Here is a 19,201-nt window from a genome sequence, read left to right as displayed (position 1 = left end):
CCGTCGACGTTTTTCCCGTTGCCGTCGCGTGGGCTCCTCCTCTATTCAACCTCCGTTTGAGCCTCTCGGTCCCTCCGTTTGTCACATGCCCGGGTTCCCCCGTCCATCACTCCAAGTTCGTCCCATGCGTCCGCTTCGGTCATGACATACGGACGGTGCATAGGGTCCCCCAGCAACAACCACCTCGAGAAATTTACTTTGAAGCCCGCCTAGCACGCTTCAGAGAGCACAAGCACAGGCACACAGGCACACAAGCCACACCCAAAAGGTCGCCGGACTACAGCGAACGCACCCGCCAAGCAGAGCTCCGGACCTTCGGTTCGATCGACGGGGATTCGAGGTCCACGCTGCCTCGTACGCAGTGGACAGTGGAGTTCCACAACGCGTACCTGACGTCTCTCATCATCCCAAATAGGGTCGTCCCCGGCACCCCGTTCGCTCCAAGGGGAGGGAGCCAAGGCCTACTCTACGGGAAACGTAAGCTACAAAACCTGTTCGGACGGTGTGGCCGTGCCGCCCGCGTGCCCGCGCCCGCCGTCCGTCATTCACATCGCTCCAGCTCCCCAGTCCCCTGGTCCCCCAGTCGGGATATTTTACCCCCCAAAGGGCCTCAAGGGGGCGCTCCTACGCCCATTTATCATTGGGGCGCGCGCCGCACCGCACCGCCAAAATCCGACTACCCCTCGATCTCATTGTTGTGCGCCGTCGCCGCCAAGTAACACTCTCCTGATCCCCCCAACGATTCCCTCGAAAAGGACACTTTCGAGGGAACCGGAGGGCTCGCCGAATCATGAGCAGTCCTACCGTCGGGTCCCTTCTGGCTGCCATTGCGACACTCGTCAGCGATGGCCTGCGTATCTTGAAGTTCGCCGATAAGCGCCAATGGGGACCTGACGAGCACGAGCAATTGCGCCTGCTGGAGGATACGCTCGACGACGCCAAGAAGGACTTCCAGGAGCTATCTGTCCTTGTCAATGGACAGCGCTATTATATGAACGACCGCAAACGTGAGTCCACAAGCACACTTACACCATTCTTGATTGCTTTGCGCTGGCTTGGGAGCTTGGTCGAGGGTTTGCAAAGCCCTGCCGTACAGCGGCGGGAGGGAGGCCTCTGCGATTGCTAGCCAGCTCCCCGTCAAATTTCGCTTCGTGCTAGCTCACGTCACGCACAACTAGCTATGAACCCTTGCTAACTATTCCGCCTTCAAGCTCCGTCGATAGCCGAGTTGCGAGCTTTACAGTCAAAGGTTGAGCATCATATCGATAACTTTAAAGATTGGGCAAGGACAGGCGGACCGATCAATCCGGTATGGGCACGAGAAACGACGCAACTGCGCCGCGAACTGCACCGCGCACAATGCCGAGCGGCTAGGAGGATATTTGCGGCAGAGCAAGAGGCCTCAGCAAGATGCCTGGGCGCCTTTCTCGTTTACAGAAAACAGCGGGAATGGCAGAATCGGCCAGCTACTTCGGAGGAGGAGCATCACCGACGACACGTGGAAGAGGTAGTAGCATGCAACACGAGTGGCAAGTTTGAGCGGTTTGGCGACGGAGGTATCGCATTCGTTTGCGACTTTTGCGATGGCCACCTTGTATGGGAGGACTTGGAGAGCATGCCATCATTACGGACAGCCGAAGAATCCAGCACGCGCCCAGTACCGCCTATTTCGCCCACGACCGGAATGCCAAACTGGCAGGCGACCGGATTCACCGCCGATAAACGAAGAGAGGAGAAGACGGTCATATTTGCGCCTCTGGCTATAGCAAATCACATGGCACCGTATCAGGGAGACTGGGTAGCCCGACTCCTATGTCCCTTTTGCGATGAGGCGCCATATACCGAGACAGGCGGTGATAGCGACGACGAAATGCGAAATGCCCAGGATGAATCCGGCTTCGAAGATCTCCAGGCCTTCCAGGAGCACTTGGAGTGGCAACACACAGCTGCATCGATACCTGCCGTCCCCTTGCCCAAGGCAGCCAAGGACTGCGTGGTGATGTGACATCATTAATTCGACAACGATGTTTATTGGTGGCGTAAAATGGCGGTTCGTTCGTGTACATATATTCACAGTGTGTGGTCTTGACAATGGCGAGGCGTTGGGGGCTTCCAAAGAGGGCGGACAATGTCTCATCCGCACCTACGACTTATGGAATTATCATTTACTTTATTCGATGGCAGAAGGCTTCCACCTCCTCAAGTGTTGGGGATGGCCCTCACCACCGGTCTGGACAGACCCATGCAGCAACAGAGATACCACAGTCAGGTAGTGCTGGATCATAATCCACATTAAAGACGCAAAAACCAATTCTTGTTTTGTTGCCCCTCTCCGTCTTCCCCTGCATCCGCCTGAGAAGTCCGTGCCGTAATTTGATTGATGTACATGAATCAAGAAAGATATACACAGTCGCCAACATAACGCCCAACATCGTCAAAGAGCCTTTGCCTTTCTCAGGCCAAAGGATCCAATACCCCCAAAGGAAGGGAAGGAAACCGTTCCTTGTCCTCGTTCGCACCGCCAAAGGAGGCAAACCAAGCCCCATCCCCCACTTTAGAAGAACCGCCACCAAAAGAAGACGATGACAATGAACCCCAGCGCTCCAAGGGGCCCGTACTGCTTGAGCAGCAGCTCCCAGTTGATCCTGACGGCGGCGCGCCTATACTTTTTGCTGTCGTCGCGTAGGCGGGAGCTGAGCTCGCCCATGCGCTCGAGGGAGTCGCCGCGGTACAGAAGGTCCTCAATGTTTTTGGTCATGACTTTGGTGACGTCGCGCAGCTCGTCGTTGAGCTTGTCGAGGTTTTGGGAGGCGCGGGCGTCCGAGTAGGTGGATTTGGTGCGGGAGATGAAGGTGTCGAACTCCATGAAGGCGTAGGGGCGGAGGGAGGGGGAGTGGAGCTGGGACACGGGGTAGGTTGTCGTGAACTCGCGGGCGAGGTCGGAGAGGTAGGTGAAGGCTAGCTTGCGCGGGTAGGATTTGTCTGTTATGCAGATGAAGGTGATGTCCGAGTCCATCAGATAGCTGTTTTTGGGAGCAAAGGTTAGCAAAGATGTTGGGTTCTTCTCGCTCCATCTTCTCCTTTCGACTAGCTGCTCTGGGTGTAAAGGGGGAGGGGGGTGGAAGGGGAGGAGAGTAGACGGACTTTAGGTTGTAGGCGCCGCTTTCGATGCTGGCTTGGGGTTCCGAGTTTCGGGTGAGCTTGCGCAGGACTTGTTTGATCTGCGACTTGACCTCGGAGAGGGCTGCTTCTTGTTGCTCGTCGTCGACGGAAGCGCAGAGCATGAGGCCTACGAGCCGGGTGTTAGTTGATGGTGGCTCTCAGTATGGGGATGAGTGCGCGCGCGCGTGTGCGTACCGTCGAGCCTTGCTATTTGAGTTGAGCGGATCATTATGTATGTGTTTGCTGGCGTGTGGTATTAGGAAAAGTAGTTGTAGTCGCTCGTAGATCAAGAGGGTGTGTATAGCTAAGGAGCTATCGACAGTTGACGTTGTATCGACGTGTCCTCTGAGATAGCTTCGTTGCCTATCCTTGGGAGTCCGGATGCGCGGGTTGACGAGAGGTTGTACTCGAGTGGCTTGGTAGATCTGACTGGGTTGATCAAAGTCACGGGTACTTTTTTTCGAAGTATCGTTGAGGCGTTCGTTGTTGTGTCTTTTTTCCGAGCCAGGAGTGGTCGCTTTTTCGCTAGCAAGTAAATCAAAAACCAAGGATCGCAGTCGATAATATGTCTGGGCTGTAGTAGGGACGGGAGCTCTCAACGTACTAGCACTGAAGATGACACCATGGGCGGTCGTCACCAGCCAATTGGAGGGCTTGCGCGGGGGTGTAGCCCCTGCGGTTTTGGTGGTCGATGTGGCGTCAGTGGCTCGGTCCTTCCAGCCTTGTTTAGGAGATATTAATGCTAAGAATATGTTACTTTTAGGGGAACCCTCTCAACTCACTCAGTGCTCTGCGCTCATGAGTTCTTCTTCAACTCTAACCACATCACTTACACACATTTGAAGGGAGGTGCGGCGGGAGGATAACCTTATTCCGCCATATCATTATTTGACACAAACCATCTGGGCTATTCCGATACCTCGGGGTTTAATGATAAGGTCTCGATTGTTCTGTTTTTAAACTTGCCCAGGGCGCTGTAGTCTCATCTTTGTTATCATTAGAGTGCTGTTTGTAAGTTCTCAACATGTGTTCACTATCATCTCATGTCCGGAGACCACTTTGTGGGAAAGAACAATCAGCAAAGGAGGTCCTTCCCATGCTGTCAAAACTGCGACACGTACCTTCCAGAAACGACAGGATTCTTTCACTAGGGTTTTTATAGCACAGTTCTTTGAATTCCTTTTGGCTAATGCCCAGCTCAGGAATCCTCCCATGGACACCGTAAACGTGAACCAGCAAACATCCTCCACCCACTTGGCCATTCACTCAAAATGGGAGGCGTCGCATCGGATATAGAGATGGCAGACGCCTGCGCTCCATCCTCGTCCTCGTCCTCATCATCTGGCCTCTCCCCTCCGCCCACGTACAGCCCAGACTACGAGGGACTCTCTCAGAAAGCCGAGACAGATTCTTCCAAAGAGACTGTCAAAGAGACTGTCGACTCACTCAACGTGCGGGACGACCCGGAATCTGAAGCTATCAACCCACAACTTCCCGGCACAGATCTGCCCAACATGGCGCGACGTTCGGCGCGCAACTCGAACAAGCCCAAGTCAGCGAGTGCTTCCCCGCCGAAAGTCGCTAAGAGAAAGCAGCCCACCAGAGTGGTGTCCAAGAAGGGGCCAAAATGGACGACGCAGAAGCTCTTGACGGACCCCAAGTCGCCGCTTGCCAGCGCGAATCTGAGAGTAAGTGAACCGTCGCAGCTTAGATGGGACGATGTTATGTCATCTCAGAAACTCTTGTCTCGATTCGAGTACGCTAACCTACCGCGACTCTCTCTAGGCGATACTCTGCCAGCCAGCGGCATGGGACATACTCACCAACGAGGAGCGTGCTGAGATTGTCAACCTCTTTCCAGCCGACACACATATTCTCGACGCCGGCACCGACGAAGCCCGCCCGGACTTTGACGCACTTCGCAACAACAACAACTTCCGCCACGATTGTGCCACATACGCCGACAACATCTCCCAGGGCAGGCACGACCCTGAGTGGCTCGAGCAGGCGTGGGGCGCGCGCGAGCGGCGGCGGGCGGGCGACTTTGACGACTATGTCACGCAGAAGTTCGAGGATGAGTGGTCGTGCAAGCTGCCAGAGGGCTTTAAGCCGAACAGAAGTGGCGACGTACCAGGCCTCGCTGCGCCTGCGGAAGCTGGAAAGGTCCATGTCGAGCAGAGGGAGGAAAACACTAACCAGACAAAGGGAGATATCATCGACAAGGTCCAGGTGGAGGGAGAAGCCATCAAACAGGTGAAGGAGACGAAGGCTGCGGACACGTCGGGTGACGCTAATACGGCAGAGGAGACCGATTCCAGAGAAGCACCGGGTGTCGCACTTGGGTCCCCTCTTCCTGAAGACATCTCATCAGCAAAGATTGGCAAAGCTACTACCGAGATCTCCCCTGAAGAGCAGGTGCCAGAATCCTCGCAGGTGCCGCTTGGGGGCGATTCTCCTGACGATTCATCCCCAAAGGCCCATCACCAAAACTCAAACAAACAGACAGAGACGCAAAAGGGAAAGAAACGGGTAACTACGGAAGGAAACTAACAAAGGCTTATCCGAGGGAAGCATCCTCGTGCTGGCAAGGCTCAAGAGGGTGTGAAGGTGCCAGAGCATCAAGGCTGAGAGCTACCGAGGGAGATACATTCAAATCCATTTGTCCATATGCAGCATCACGAATCATGATTCATGAGAAGGAATGGAATTCGGGCAGGTAGGAGATACCTATTTGTTGGGCGGCACGACATCTTCTGGTTTGTCGCCCGGAGGCGGGCTTTCTTTGGTAGAGCCTAATAGCAATAGGATCTAGCAATATGATCCAAGCCACTACAAATCACTTTTTCGTTAAAAAGCTCATGATCGTAACGGATGACTTGGTGTCGGCTTCGGTGAAAGGTCCTGGTGTTGACGCCCGACGGTGGTAGTCTCGGTCAGTGCCCCACATCACCGAGAAACCCCAAATTGAGTGGGCGAAAAGCGTTCATCGCAGTAATCGCACCTTGACAATCTTTATTCTAAACCATCTGAGCAGGTTTTTTTTTGTGCGAATCCTCCACATTACAGTCTCGCAGGTTAATCTGAGGGGAAACGTCAACAGCGGTACGATTTGCGAATTCAGACACTAGACACTGCTCAGCAAATTCCCTCTTCCAGAATACATCGGGAATATCCCTCCCACGACCTATCGCGATGGCACCCTCGGCGGAAAACCACAGTCGGTCACATAGCCTCTTGCTATTCCAGAAGCTTCTCAATCTTAGGGATGGCGCGAGCCCTTTGACCTTGGTGCTGGACAGCCTCGAGCAAGGCGCCGCACCAGTCCTTCGGGAATTCGTCTCTAGAGCCAAGGTATGCGCTATTGGTTTTCATGACTCTGTAGATAAATATCCTGTCTTAAAGACATTATCACTGTTTCTAAAGTCAGAAATTTGACTTTTTGTATTAATAAACTCTATAGATTGCAAAGGCCAAGGTAATTCTACTCTCTTTCGCGACGCTCAAACGCCCACGCGGCGTGGACGTCGTCGTCAGAGCCCGCGGCAAAAACCTCAAGGCCCTGAGAGCAGAGATATTGTCACATTATCCCAAGATGGACCCTACGGCAGCCAAGGGTGCGCCTCCATCTCAGAGTAAGTGCCGTCAATACCCATCTTGTGGCCACTTCTCTATGGCCTCGTCGTGACACAACAACCCTCTGACTCACACATCTCGTTACCAGAAACGGTAGTCCTGCTCGACTCCCTCAATGAGCTCGCCACAGCGGCGCCGCAGATCCTTCTCAGCTTCCTCTCCAGCATCATCATGCCCGCCGTGTCGCTGGTGGCCGTCTACCACACCGACGTGCCCCTCGTCCTCCCGCGCGCCGTGAGCGAGTACGAGCCGCACCCGCTGACGGTGCTCTCCCACCTGGCGACCTCGATCCTGCGGCTCTCGGGCCTGCGGCAGGAGATTGAGCGCCAAAAGGCGCGGAACAGGAGTCTGCAGGAACCCGAGTGGGGGCTGGGGGAAGGGCGGGAGGGCGTCCTCGTCGGGCTCAAGGGCGACGTCAAGTCGGAGGACTATCAAGGCGTCGTGGTCGAGATGGAGGTCAGGAGGCGCAGCGGGCGGGCCATGGCGGAGAAATTTGTCATTTTGCCGCAGAAGGGACAGCAGGCCTCTTCTTCCGCCGCTTCTACTGCTGCAGCAAAGGGGTCAAGGATTTTTCTCCTTGCGGAGCACCCCGTTTTCGCCGCCCCTGAGGGTTCTGGAGAGGCAGAAGCAGGTAACGGGGAGGATGAGGAGCCGGAGAGCACGTTCAACCTGGGTCTCACAGAGAAGCAGCGAAGGGACAGAGAGGGCATCGTTCTTCCTTACTTTGACGCCCAAACGGACATAGGGGCTGGTGAGGGTGGTAGGATCCTGTATGAGATGGGTAGGGAGGATGACTTTGATGACGAGGAGGACGAGATTTAGGCTAACTCACTGCTGAGGCAAGACACGCTCTAACGATTATGAGACTTCCTCTTCCCAATGGCAACATGAAAGTGACGTATTCCTGAGGCATCTGGAGAGCGGACATGAAGGGCGATTTGTTACGAAGGGACTTAGGCGAGGTGAATGTAAGCTAGGTACCTTAGGCACCTTAGCCAGGTATCATCACAGATTGAGGCCAATGCTAGGCAACTGAGGTTAACCTGAGGTAAGGTAGTGGCTCGCCTTCCTTCCCCACTGAGGCCAAAATATCAAACGGAAGGAAGCAGCGTCCCGCGGCTGCCTCCCATCACCAGGCATCAACCACCCGACAGTTGAACTCACCAATCAAGAAATTCGATCCTGCCCGTTGAATAATTCGGCACTCATCATGGAAGGTATCTCCAGTACGTATCTTTACTGATCGGGGGCCGTTGCACAGGCCATGTCCAAAACCTATATCAACCCCTCCTCCCACCCACGACTTTTCACCTTTTCCTTCTTTTTCTCCTTAGCTTTTCTTTGCCATTTTGGCTTAGATCAAGTGTAGTATCTGTTCTTTTCAGTTTAATATCTGGAAGTCTCCCAATAGGGGACAATCAATATTATTCCTATTTTTGATCTTTCCGGGAAGCGGTCCCTTTGGCTTGCCATATCACCGCTTCCCACCGTGTCCCTGGTATCACACTGCCTCCAGGCGACGCAAAAGGTTTTTCATTGCTTGCTCTGACTTGTTCAGGGCAGCGAAGAAGATGCCGCATCCCCTCCTTGCTAATCTGGAAACTTTCTTGAGTTCTTCGAAACATGCGTCACCTCGGTGAGCGGCAGCAGTTGACCTACGTGAAGTTACATCGTGATGTCTCAAGATTGACATGTCGCGGTGTTGCACCTAATGAACCCGCTAGAGCTTTCCAGTAAGCTTAGTGGAGCTTGCCCAGTGTTGTCCGACCACTGGCCTCCTGCAAGGCTCCCGCGCTAAAATTCGGGGGGCGGAAAGCTTAAACTCGGCCCAATTAAGCATCCTTTCAGGTGCCTGCCGAACATCAACTCCGTCCGAAGATTGCCATCCCCCAAAATTTCCACAGCCTCACAGTGACGTTATTTCTCAGGCCTGAAACGGAATTCCACACCACCAAGTATCTTTTTCTACACATCCCGTAGCTCGAATTTTGAACGCACACACATAGAATGGGACGCGGACGCGATAGCAGACAGACCTGGGACGAGCCGGACCGACGCAGTCGCCATGGCGGCGGCGGCGGAGGAGGAGGCGGCACTCGAGACCGAGACCGCGAAAGCTACAGAGACCGCGACGGCGGCGGCAGACGAGACGACCGCGATAGGAGAGACGATGGCGCCAGGCGATATCGCTCCCGATCCCGCGACCGCCGCGACAGAGACCACCGTCCCAGATCCAGAGACCGCGAGAGCGGCGGCCACCGCCCTGGACGCGGCGACGATCGCGATGGAGGCGCGAGGCCGCCGCGCAGAGACCGCGGTGGTTGGCAAGGGCGAGATGATAGGGACAGCACTAGGCGGCGCAGGGACGATGATGAACCGGCGATGGACGAGCGGCCTCCGAGGCGGCAGTTTGGAGACGATGATGAGGGACGCAGTAAGTTTTTGGTCCTGGTCTCCCGTTTGGCTTTTCGCGGAGCAGCGGCACAACAGGGAGAGAATGACTGACTGACTTGTGAAAAAGGCACACCGCGCGACAATAGAGACCGCAGAAGATCCGCCTCCCCACGCCGAAGTGGCAGCCCGCCGCAGCCTGGTGCCTCCCGCCGCGAGCACGGCGGCGGCGGCGGGTACACAGAGTCCCTACCCACTCGCACGGTTCAGAGAGGGAAGAAGGAGCAGCAGCATACCATGTCCTTCAAGGTCGGACGGCACGACTCGCCGCACATTGACAGCGGGAGGGACAGTGAGCGCGGTGGAGATACACCGATGAGTGGTGGTGGTGGTGGTGGTGGCGGTGGTCGCCGCCGGGACGATCGAAGCGAGGACGATGACGAACCTGAGCCCGAGGTGGAGGATGACGATATGGCGGCCATGCAGGCGATGCTCGGCTTTGGCGGGTTCGGGTCGACAAAGGGCCAGAAGATTGCCGGAAATAATGTCGGGACTGTGAGGAAGGAGAAGAAGACGGAGTACCGCCAGTACATGAATCGGCAGGGTGGATTCAACCGGCCTCTCAGTCCTGGGAGATGATCAACTCCCCGAGAGCGTATTAGAAATTGGTTATTGGGGTTAGTGGTCATTTGGAGTGGATGGATCGGCTCGATGGAACAGCATGCCACGCACGACTCCGCCATGATCGGACAGCATTAGGTACGCTTTACGCTTGTATTGGTTTTTTCCAGATACCTATAGATGACCAAAAATGAAATATATTCACAACAGCAGAGTCCTTGTAGATATGCTTGGCTCATATCAAGTTGGTTTGGCTCAGCCTGACGCGGTTGACGCGGGCGCAGGTGGCGTAGACTCCCTCGTCTTTCCCTCCTTGGCCTCCGCCTTGAGCTCGCTATCGAATATGTCAACAGCGAGGCTCGCGTCCACAAAGTCTTCGAGCTCCTCCGTCACCGTCTTGAGCTTCTCCTTGACCGCGGTCGCGCCTTCGAAGCCGACAATGTGTCTCGCCGGCGGGTTCTCGTGCCCGCCAATGGCCGTCAGGGCGTGCACCGTCTCCAAGACGAGGCGATCGGTGGCGCTGGACGGCAGCTTCGGGTACCGCACCTGGGCCTCGTCGGTCTCGTTGAGGTCGGGCACGGCGGTGTCCGGGTTCATGTTGAGGACGTTGCCAAGCATGTCGCGGACGCTGGGCGCCGGGTTGACCTCGGCGTCGTACCACGGCAGCTGGGGCGCGAAGATGATCTTGTTGGTGAGAGATTGGATCTCCTTGTTGGGCTGCACAATGGTGACTTTGATGTTGAAGGGTGCAATCTCATAGGCTAGGGAGTCGCAGAAGCCTTCGAGGGCCCAGATGGCGGACGTGTAGATGGGCATCCCCGGCGTGCCGATGTGGCCTCCCGTGCTGGAGAGGATGATGATGTGTCCCGTGTGCTGTGAACGTAGGAGTGGCAGGGCGGCCTTGATGAAATTGACCTGAGAGAAGAAGATTGTCTCAAACTGGTCGCGGACTAGGTTCTGTGTTAAAGGATTTGTGGATAGCTCCTCCACGCTCCCCACGACGGCTATTGAAGGGGTCGTCAGTACTGTACCATTCACATCAAAAGAGGGCTTGCCATGAGATACCTTCGGATTTGCAGCAGAGGAGGATGTCGATTCTCCCGAACACCTGAACGGCCTCCGCCACGGCGGCACCGCACTGGCCCATGACACGCCCATCGCAGCGGATACCCCGTATCCTGTCCTTCCACCCTTCGCGGTCCTTACGGTTACTCTTACACTCATAGATCAACTCTCTGAACTCGGCGCTGCGGCCGTCGTCCTCAATCTCGCTCGGCGGAAGACAGGCGACGACATAGTCACCGTGGCCCAGGAGCAGTCTGATGAGCCTGATGATGAGCGGCGAGAGGGCTGTCGTCAAGAACCAGGTCCTCGGCGAGTTGTGCGTAGCTGAGGAGGGGGCGTATTAGCCAAGAGGTGCGCTGCCAAGGAAAGCCGTGCTTGCTAGTGAAGTGAGGTGAGAAACTCACGGAAAGACGCCGCGGGAATGGAATGGGAATGCTTCGCGGCGTCCGCCCCCTTGCGGTCCGCCATGCCCGGCGGCACTTCTGACAAATCCTCGTCCCTTGAACACGCGAATCAGCACACGAAGACACAAGCGGTACTACTACACAATGGACAGAAAGACGAATGGAGAAGCTGCAGGTGTATGTACGTGATGTACGGGATATCGAAAGCGGTGAATACGTGGGGGAAGTTTTATGTAGGTCAATCTTGAGAGAGTGGGAGACCTGCATCAAAGACGAGAAGGGGGAGGGATATTAATACATTATCTTATTAACAGCTTCCCGACGAAGAGGCTGATACGGCGATCTCAATCACAAGGGGGCACGTTCGGGAACGGCTAGACGTGCCATTAAGGTCGCATTCCCTGGGTGTAGTCTGCAGAGGGCGTCGATCGAGAGGAAGGGGGGCGTGGCAATCGTGGTAGTTGATCAATTTGGTGATGGGGTTGAGAGAAACACGGCACGGCAGTGGCAGTGGATGACAGCCGTTCCAGCCCAATCTCTATCTCACACCCCTGTCGACCTCCGTGACGAGGGTAGGAAAGGCCCCCAAGGCCCCCCAAGCCTCACCTTACCTTACCTGGTACCCCCGCCCACCTCGCGCATGAGGTGCAGCTACCACTGTCCACCGATCCAGCGCTTTGTCACTACCTTGGACCTAAGGATGGTACCTACCTAATCGAATGCAGCGGCCGAAGCGAGCAGTACATACCTACATACCTAGAAGCCCGGGCCCCACCACGGGCCACGGGTGACGGGCCAGCACGATGCAATTCCAGCGGCATCCCCACGCTAGAATCCGGGGAACGACCCCTCCATCCATTCACGTCATTTTTTCGCTGTCGTTGTTTCCGACACCGGTGTCTCTTCCGCATTTTGGCGGGGTTACTTGTCTGGAATAGCAACTTTTTTTTTCTGGCACCACCGCAGCTCCGTCTTCCGTGACTCATTAGAACAAGTCTCAGCCCTACATAAATCTAATTGATCTACCGCTCTATTCTCCGCCTAGAGCCTTTTCTGTGTCTGTTATTTGATCAAATCTTGCTCAAACCCGATTCACCCAATCCAATTGAAACCGCCCCAAGAAACCGTTCCGCCCATCATGCCCTCCCGCGCCGACATCACCTACTTCGGCGCCGGCCCCGCGCTGTTGCCCACCGACGTTCTCGAGACGGCCTCGCAAGCCCTGCTCGACTTCAACGGCACCGGTCTGGGCATTGCAGAGCACTCCCACCGCAGCGAGATCGCCACCAAGATCATCGAGGAGGCTAAGGCCGACCTGGCCACCTACCTCGACATCCCCTCCGACTACGAGGTCCTCTTCATGCAGGCTGGCGGCAGCGGCGAGTTCTCCGCCACCGTCTACAACTTTGTCGGCGCCTGGATCGCCCGCCAGCGCGACGCCGTGCTGGCCAAGCTCGGTGCTACCGACGAGAATGACGAAAAGGTCGTCGCCGAGCTCCGCAAGATTGTTGATGAGAAGCTTAAGCTCGACTACCTCGTCACCGGAGGCTGGAGTCAAAAGGCCAGCGCCGAGGCTGCGAGGCTGCTCGGTCCGGAGTTCGTGAACGTTGCCGCCGACGCCCGCAAGATCAACGATGGCAAGTTTGGCAAGATCCCCGACGAGAAGGACTGGAAGCTCAGCAAGGACGCCGCCATGGTCTACTACTGCGACAACGAGACGGTCGACGGCGTCGAGTTCAACGGCTTCCCTGGTGCGCTGGCGCCCAAGGAGAACGGCGAGGGCCCCATCGTCGTGGCGGACATGTCGTCCAACATCCTCTCAAGGCGCATCCCCGTCAAGAACTTCAGCGCCATCTTCTTTGGTGCGCAGAAGAACCTCGGTTCGACTGGTATCACTGTCGTCGTCATTAAGAAGAGCCTTCTTGCCGCACAGCCCTCTCCTGCGCTTATGCGCAAGCTTGGTCTCCCTATCGCCCCCATTGTTCTCTCATACGAGACCATTGCAAAGAACAACAGCTTGTACAACACATTGAGCATCTTTGAGTGAGTCATTCCTCTATGGCTATCCACATTTTCTCTCCACTCAACTAATCACTACTCTACAGTGTCTACATCGCCGGCCAGGTCCTCAAGAAGCTTCTCCGCACTTTCCAAAACAAGGTCGACGGCCAGGAGGCCATCGCTGATGAGAAGGCCTCTCTCATCTACTCCGCCCTCGAGGCCCATCCCGACATCTACCGCATCGTCCCCGACAAGACCGTCCGCTCGCGCATGAACATCTGCTTCCGCGTCACCAAGGGCGGTGATACTGACGCCGCGGAGAAGGCCTTCCTCAAGGAATCCACTGCCCAAGGTCTCACCGGCCTCAAGGGCCATCGCAGCGTCGGCGGTATCCGTGCCAGCAACTACAACTCTATTCCTCTCGAAGGTGCCCAGAAGCTGGCCAAGTTCATCGAGTCCTTCGCCAAGGCTTAATTAAGCATTTGTTCAAATGAGGGTTTATTCAATACCGTCAATATAATGGTACCATGTAGGAATATACATGAACCAAAAAAAGGGAGGGAACGGTATTGGGCAATGAAAATAAAGCATACTGGGAATATTTAGGGAGCCATGATTTAATTCAACATTTCTGCCAGGACATTGTGGCTTCACGTTGCACACACTTCTTCCTTGGTGAGCTGATTATGAGAGGAAAGGAGGTAAGCGTTACCTTGATGGGCAGGTGGGTGGATGGATGACCGAGTTCCACTTTCGCCATAAGGTAGATTGATGGCACATTCAATTACATTTTCTAAAAGAAGTAGGTGGTAATTTCACCGCATGGCAGCGCCTTACCTGCAGTATCGAGGCCACCCGGGTGAAGTTATCATGGATGTACCGGCTTTCACATGAGATCAAGAGCTGAGTAACCTCAGAAAGCTTCAAGGTCAGGCAGCTACATCGGGAATCAAGATTACCTGATTCAGTTTAATGACCTTCCAATATCTTCAGCAAGACACATCCCTTACTTTCGCTCAAGCTCAAGCAAAACCTCTAAAGTGACTCTTTACTCTTGCAAGTAGGTAGTAAGGTAGTTGAGAGAGAGAGAGAGAGAGAGAGAGAGAAATGATCGTATATCAGCCCGGTACACAATTAGTGGTCCGTGCACACTGTCGGCAATATGTCCATCGTGCGGCTCATTGCCAACTCTTCCTTCGCAATCTTCCCTTGTGGCTTCGAACAAGCGCTGGACACGGTCACCGGCATGACTCCGGTACCTTCATCCCGCAGGATTCGTCGCCGTAGAGTCGCAGACGAGGATCGGAAGCGGGCACCTCGGGCCTGTGCCCGTTGCAAGGCCCGCAAAAGCAAATGCATTGAGACGACGTCGGGTATATGCCAACGATGTCTTCAGGGGTCACACACTTGTAGCTTCATCACACAGCGGTCGAGTAAATCCTCAGAAGTACTGCAATCGCCTACAAGAAACTATGACGAATCATCCGCGGACCTGGGTCCCAGCCCGAGCCCCGGCCCCCTTGCTGATGCCCTAGACAACATACAGTCATCACGCCGGGATCTCTGCTCCGATAGTGACGCCCCCGAGAACTTCATGTGGCCGCGATTTCTATCTAGACTCAGGAACGCATTCTATCTCGAGCCAAACTCGTCACCCGCCGAGAGAGAGATCGCTAGGCTTGAAGCTCGCTCGTCACGAACAACTGCTTCTCACCAGTCTGCGGAAGCAATCCGCTTGCAGGCGGCCACCGAAAGCCTCCCACCCAGATCTGTAGCCATCTTCTTGAGCAAGCTCTGCATCCAGCATGGGACCGATTGCTTCTTCTACTTTGATCAACCTTCTTTCCTGGCCGAGGTGGAAGAGTTCTACAACGACTTGAGCTCGCCTCTCCGACGTGACCCCAGCTTTCTCTGCCTTTTGCTGTCAGTTCTTGCTCTTGGAGCCCACTGGAGTCCGCGAGCCCGCCCATCCACTCTGTCTGGGTCTCTTCCAATTCCTGCGGAAGACCCTGGACAGGTATTTTGCAGTCATGCCCGGGTCTTAATGGCAGATACCATGGACAGAGTGAGTATGTACTCTGTCAAAGCGGCTTTCGTCCTTGGGATATACCTCATGCCATCGAGTGCGGTAGGAGCCTCGTACTTGTATATGGGTCTTGCCTTGAGGAAAGCTATCGCTCTTGGGCTGCATCATGAATCAGAAGAGCCAGACATCGACGGCCATGAGAGGGAAACGAGACGAAGGTTATGGTGGGCTGTATTTTCTCTTGAAAGGTTAGTTGCCTTGCCAACACTCAGTTCCATCACGGTGAACCAGGATTGACATCTCCTTGGTAGAACTCTGACAATCAAGCTCAACCGACCGAGATCGATATCTCAGGATGTTATAACAGCTCATCTGCCTCAGCGCCGAGCAACTGATGCCTTGCAAAGCTTCGATAACTTAGACCAACAAGTAGCCAACGCGCGATTCGTCAAGATCATCGACACTCTCATTGAGCCGGCGTGAGTTTTGTCTCGATGCATGCTATTGATTCTTCCCACTGACTCGAAATGGTCCAGTACGTGGTCAAGCAACTCTCAACCTCCTCTGCAAGACTTTGAGGTTTCGTTAAAAACTTGGAAACGCTCTCTGCCTCCCAACTTACGTCTACCAAACGTAGAACCCCGCTCGCCATACTATCGCGCCGTATTCCACCTCTACCTGAACTACTACTTTGCTTGGATTGCCATAGGTAAAACTTCTGTCGTTACAAAGATTCGAAGTCATTTACGGTCAGCTGCATCAGGCATACCGGAGCCTCAAACAACGGAAGATGATGATATGACGCGGCAATTTAGATCATGTGGCATCGCGGCAAAGAAGATGTTGAACATACTCGAAGACGCTAGTCAATCTGGAAATATGGCCCCAAGCTCGTTTACGGACTTTCAAGGTTGCAGTATCGCCACAATCATTGTGATCCTTACCGGTATTCTGGAGCGAGACTTTGCTTACGAAGCTCGAGTCGCTTTTGGTCTGCGCTGTCTCAGAAGGATGGCTGACTTGCACATGGCTGGTCGAATGGCAGTACGATTTGTAGAGGCACTCATGTCAATCGCTGAGGAGGCGAGAGCCAAGGTCAGATCGTTCGGTTCGACACAATTCGATGCGAATGTCAACCAAGAGGCTTCTGAGTACCTTCTCTGGACAGACTGGCTGAACAGGAACACGGAAACATCTGGAACTGGAAGAAATCGATCCAATGCAACCAGACAATCGTCGCGTGCTCATTCAGAAGCTGCACAGGCTGCTGCTGGCGCATCGCCAATGTGGGAGGAAGCTGCTGCATTGCTCCAGCTTCGGAACCCATCTACACCCAACCAAACACTCGTGGTTGAAGATTTTGCACTGCCAACGTCTGCGCCTGAGCTACCAAAAGAGGCACCGTTCGATCTAGGCCTGGATGCTGACTTCCCCCCAGCCACTTTTGCCGAGAATCACATGCAACTGATGGGTCTCACTGGTATGGACATGTTGGATTTTACATTTGACATCTAAGTGAGGTACAACGACAACTCCAAAAGCAGTTGGGAGAAGGATCTAGCCAGAATCTACTGGCCAATGCTACAGACCCAAGAAAACCCGAAATCAAGCCTCGTTCGAAGGATACAATACAGTGTCTGCGCCAACAAGATCCTCCTTCATACTCCTCATACTGGTAAAGCGGGTCAAAAGATTGACGCTGGTGGCCTTGTCATTGGTACCGCTCTCACGACCGCCTCCAAAAGGCTGGTGCCCGACAACGGCGCCGCTGCTCTTGCTGTTGACGTAGAAGTTGCCAGCCGCGTGACGCAGCCCCTTTTCCGCGGCCTCGATGGCGCTCCGATCGCGGGCGAAGACGGCGCCCGTTAGCCCGTACTGCGTCGTGGAGTCGATGATGGGGAGCATCTCCTCGTACTTTGCGTCGGGGTAGACATGGACGGCGAGGATGGGGCCAAAGAGCTCGTTCTTCATGAGCTTGTGCTGGGCGTCCTCGGTCTGGAAGATGGTGGGCGAGACGAACCAACCCTGGCTGTTGTCTGTGTGACCACCGGCTAGCAACTCGGTTGCAGGGTCCTTTTTGGCGTTCTCGATTATGTCGCGGAGTTTTGTCCACGAACGCTCGTGGATGACGGGACCGATGAAGTTGTCGACCTGCTCCGGAGAGCCGACCTTCAGGCCCTTTGTTTCCTGCAAGAGCATCTCCTTGAATTCTGGCCAGATGGACTCGGCGACGTAGAGACGCGACGTCGCAGAGCACTTTTGCCCCTGATACTCAAAGGCACCACGAACAGTATTCACCACCGCATTCCGTACATCGGCGCTGCCATGCACCAGGTGGAAGTTCTTGCCGCCCGTCTCGCCGATCAAGCGCGGATAGCTCTCGTACCTGCCCGAGGCGACGCCCTCCCCGATCTTACCGTACAGCTGGCGAAAAACGTCCGTGGATCCGGTGAAGTGGAGCGCTGCGAACTGGGGGTGGTCGAGGACGGCCGAGGTGACTGCCTCGGGCTCGCCGGGGAGGAATTGGATCACGCCGGCGGGCAGGCCGGCCTCTTCAAAGACCTTTTGGAGGAGGTAGCTCGAGTAGATTGCGTAGTCGGAGGGCTTCCAGAGGACGACGTTGCCCATGATGGCGGGGGCGACGGTCAGGTTGGCACCGATGGCGGTGAAGTTGAAGGGGCTGATGGCGTAGACGAAGCCCTCTAGCGGCCGGTATTCTGTTCGACTGATAGGTGCTGTTAGTTCGTGTACGACTTGCTTTGAACAACAAGAAGGAGAAACTTACTTCATGATTCCGGCATCGGTCAATGCGTGCTGCTGGTCATACAACTGAGCTGCGTAATGAACATTGAATCTGCAATATCCCACCAACATTTAGCGAAAGCTTTTCTTAAATGCATGCATGGTATCGAATCTGCTTCTCGTGAACATACCGTAAGAAGTCACAACTCTCCGCTGCCGAATCGATCTCCGCCTGCCAAATATTCTTCCCTTGCCCAAGCATCGTCGCAGCCATGATATCGTAGCGATACTTTCCCGCAATGAGCTCCGCCGCCCTAAGAAAGACAGCAGCCCTATCCTTGAAAGACGTGTTCTCCCACGCGGGCTTGGCTTCTAACGCCGTGCCGATGGCTATCGACACCTGCTCAGGGGTTGTCTGGGCGTATTCGGCCAAGGCGACGGAGTGGTCGCTTGGTAGGTATTGCTTGGCTAGCACTGACTTTGCGTTTGTCTTTGGGAGGTGAGAGAGAGAGCATGTAAGCCTGGGAACCCGGAAGCTGCGAGTTATGAGCGAAGAGATGCCACTTACGATCCCAGGTGCCAAGGACGGGACTCGCACGGGAAGCTTGCTCTTCAGTCGTGAGATCGCATCTTGGAGCTTTTGACGCTCGACTGAGCCCTTGCTATATGATGGCTTAGGGTCGTTTTGTTAGCTGATATTTCAACCTATGCTGAGTTATGCTTTACTGCGGAACACTTACATTGGGCTCGTTGCGGACTGGAGGTGCCTTGAAAGTGCCGAACCCCCTGATGCTTCTTTCGAGTGGCCGAGAGTTGACTCCGAAGCGGGAGGATGGTGCTGTGAGCCGGCCTGCCTTTTGGAAAGGGGTCGTAAGACCTCGTACTAAAGAGACGGACATTTTGATGTACCTGTAACTTTGAAACTGGTTGTAGGCAAAATCTAACTTTCGAATGAGAGCAATATGAAAATCGACTATGAAGATTACATTTATACGTCTTGGGAGCCGCAATGCAGAGCTCCGGCATCGCGATGCCGTTGCCGACGCTTATGGCACATTGCCGTGAGGTCGGCAGTTTGATCAAGCGATAGTGTCGGGAGCCGGTCCGTTGGCCAGAACGGCGACCCCACCGCTTCTTCTTATCTGAATGCATGCTA

At 54.9% G+C, this 19,201-nt stretch overlaps 9 protein-coding genes across 9 annotated transcripts; 6 read left to right on the top strand and 3 right to left on the bottom strand.

Annotated features, from left to right (window-relative positions):
- Window positions 1–790: 790 nt before the first annotated feature.
- Window positions 791–2,005, top strand: BDZ83DRAFT_647073 (uncharacterized protein; the record flags this gene model as incomplete). Its single annotated transcript, XM_060510039.1, has 2 exons — window positions 791–1,007; window positions 1,212–2,005. 2 exons carry the CDS (start codon window positions 791–793, stop codon window positions 2,003–2,005), a joined length of 1,011 nt encoding a protein of 336 aa, XP_060370359.1.
- Window positions 2,006–2,554: 549 nt separating this feature from the next.
- Window positions 2,555–3,391, bottom strand: BDZ83DRAFT_747523 (transporter sec22; the record flags this gene model as incomplete). The annotated part of the gene is made up of 3 exons (XM_060513449.1): window positions 2,555–3,023; window positions 3,145–3,289; window positions 3,358–3,391. 3 exons carry the CDS (start codon window positions 3,389–3,391, stop codon window positions 2,555–2,557), a joined length of 648 nt encoding a protein of 215 aa, XP_060370358.1.
- Window positions 3,392–3,955: 564 nt separating this feature from the next.
- Window positions 3,956–6,019, top strand: BDZ83DRAFT_602293 (ASXH domain-containing protein). The gene is made up of 2 exons (XM_060507159.1): window positions 3,956–4,850; window positions 4,948–6,019. Exons 1-2 carry the CDS (start codon window positions 4,434–4,436, stop codon window positions 5,710–5,712), a joined length of 1,182 nt encoding a protein of 393 aa, XP_060370357.1. The 5' UTR covers window positions 3,956–4,433; the 3' UTR covers window positions 5,713–6,019.
- A 64-nt stretch (window positions 6,020–6,083) lies between these two features.
- On the top strand, window positions 6,084–7,974 carry BDZ83DRAFT_602289 (histone acetylation protein 2). Its single transcript, XM_060507158.1, has 3 exons — window positions 6,084–6,513; window positions 6,623–6,794; window positions 6,884–7,974. The coding sequence occupies exons 1-3, from the start codon at window positions 6,355–6,357 to the stop codon at window positions 7,615–7,617; spliced, it is 1,065 nt and encodes a 354-aa protein (XP_060370356.1). The 5' UTR covers window positions 6,084–6,354; the 3' UTR covers window positions 7,618–7,974.
- A 665-nt stretch (window positions 7,975–8,639) lies between these two features.
- BDZ83DRAFT_400969 (uncharacterized protein) lies at window positions 8,640–9,908 on the top strand. Its single transcript, XM_060502843.1, has 2 exons — window positions 8,640–9,229; window positions 9,317–9,908. Exons 1-2 carry the CDS (start codon window positions 8,803–8,805, stop codon window positions 9,823–9,825), a joined length of 936 nt encoding a protein of 311 aa, XP_060370355.1. The 5' UTR covers window positions 8,640–8,802; the 3' UTR covers window positions 9,826–9,908.
- A 108-nt stretch (window positions 9,909–10,016) lies between these two features.
- Window positions 10,017–11,539, bottom strand: BDZ83DRAFT_602285 (short chain dehydrogenase/reductase). Its single transcript, XM_060507157.1, has 3 exons — window positions 11,277–11,539; window positions 10,873–11,196; window positions 10,017–10,811 (listed from the first exon to the last, which is right to left on the bottom strand). The coding sequence occupies exons 1-3, from the start codon at window positions 11,338–11,340 to the stop codon at window positions 10,063–10,065; spliced, it is 1,137 nt and encodes a 378-aa protein (XP_060370354.1). The 5' UTR covers window positions 11,341–11,539; the 3' UTR covers window positions 10,017–10,062.
- A 471-nt stretch (window positions 11,540–12,010) lies between these two features.
- BDZ83DRAFT_400836 (phosphoserine aminotransferase) lies at window positions 12,011–14,148 on the top strand. The gene is made up of 3 exons (XM_060502841.1): window positions 12,011–13,319; window positions 13,382–13,978; window positions 14,084–14,148. Exons 1-2 carry the CDS (start codon window positions 12,415–12,417, stop codon window positions 13,749–13,751), a joined length of 1,275 nt encoding a protein of 424 aa, XP_060370353.1. The 5' UTR covers window positions 12,011–12,414; the 3' UTR covers window positions 13,752–13,978; window positions 14,084–14,148.
- BDZ83DRAFT_400833 (fungal-specific transcription factor domain-containing protein) lies at window positions 14,047–16,863 on the top strand. Its single transcript, XM_060502840.1, has 3 exons — window positions 14,047–15,551; window positions 15,615–15,782; window positions 15,840–16,863. Exons 1-3 carry the CDS (start codon window positions 14,440–14,442, stop codon window positions 16,816–16,818), a joined length of 2,259 nt encoding a protein of 752 aa, XP_060370352.1. The 5' UTR covers window positions 14,047–14,439; the 3' UTR covers window positions 16,819–16,863.
- A 45-nt stretch (window positions 16,864–16,908) lies between these two features.
- On the bottom strand, window positions 16,909–19,111 carry BDZ83DRAFT_726551 (delta 1-pyrroline-5-carboxylate dehydrogenase-like protein; the record flags this gene model as incomplete). Its single annotated transcript, XM_060512764.1, has 5 exons — window positions 18,786–19,111; window positions 18,614–18,718; window positions 18,336–18,535; window positions 18,089–18,157; window positions 16,909–18,028 (listed from the first exon to the last, which is right to left on the bottom strand). The coding sequence occupies exons 1-5, from the start codon at window positions 18,942–18,944 to the stop codon at window positions 16,909–16,911; spliced, it is 1,653 nt and encodes a 550-aa protein (XP_060370351.1). The 5' UTR covers window positions 18,945–19,111.
- Window positions 19,112–19,201: the final 90 nt, after the last annotated feature.

The sequence above is a fragment of the Colletotrichum acutatum genome, assembly GCF_030867785.1.
Source record: "Colletotrichum acutatum strain CBS 112980 chromosome Unknown BDZ83scaffold_7, whole genome shotgun sequence".
NCBI classification, from domain to species: Eukaryota; Fungi; Ascomycota; class Sordariomycetes; order Glomerellales; family Glomerellaceae; genus Colletotrichum; species Colletotrichum acutatum.
Note: the sequence above shows the minus strand (reverse complement) of the source record. Positions and strands in the feature narration are given on the sequence as shown.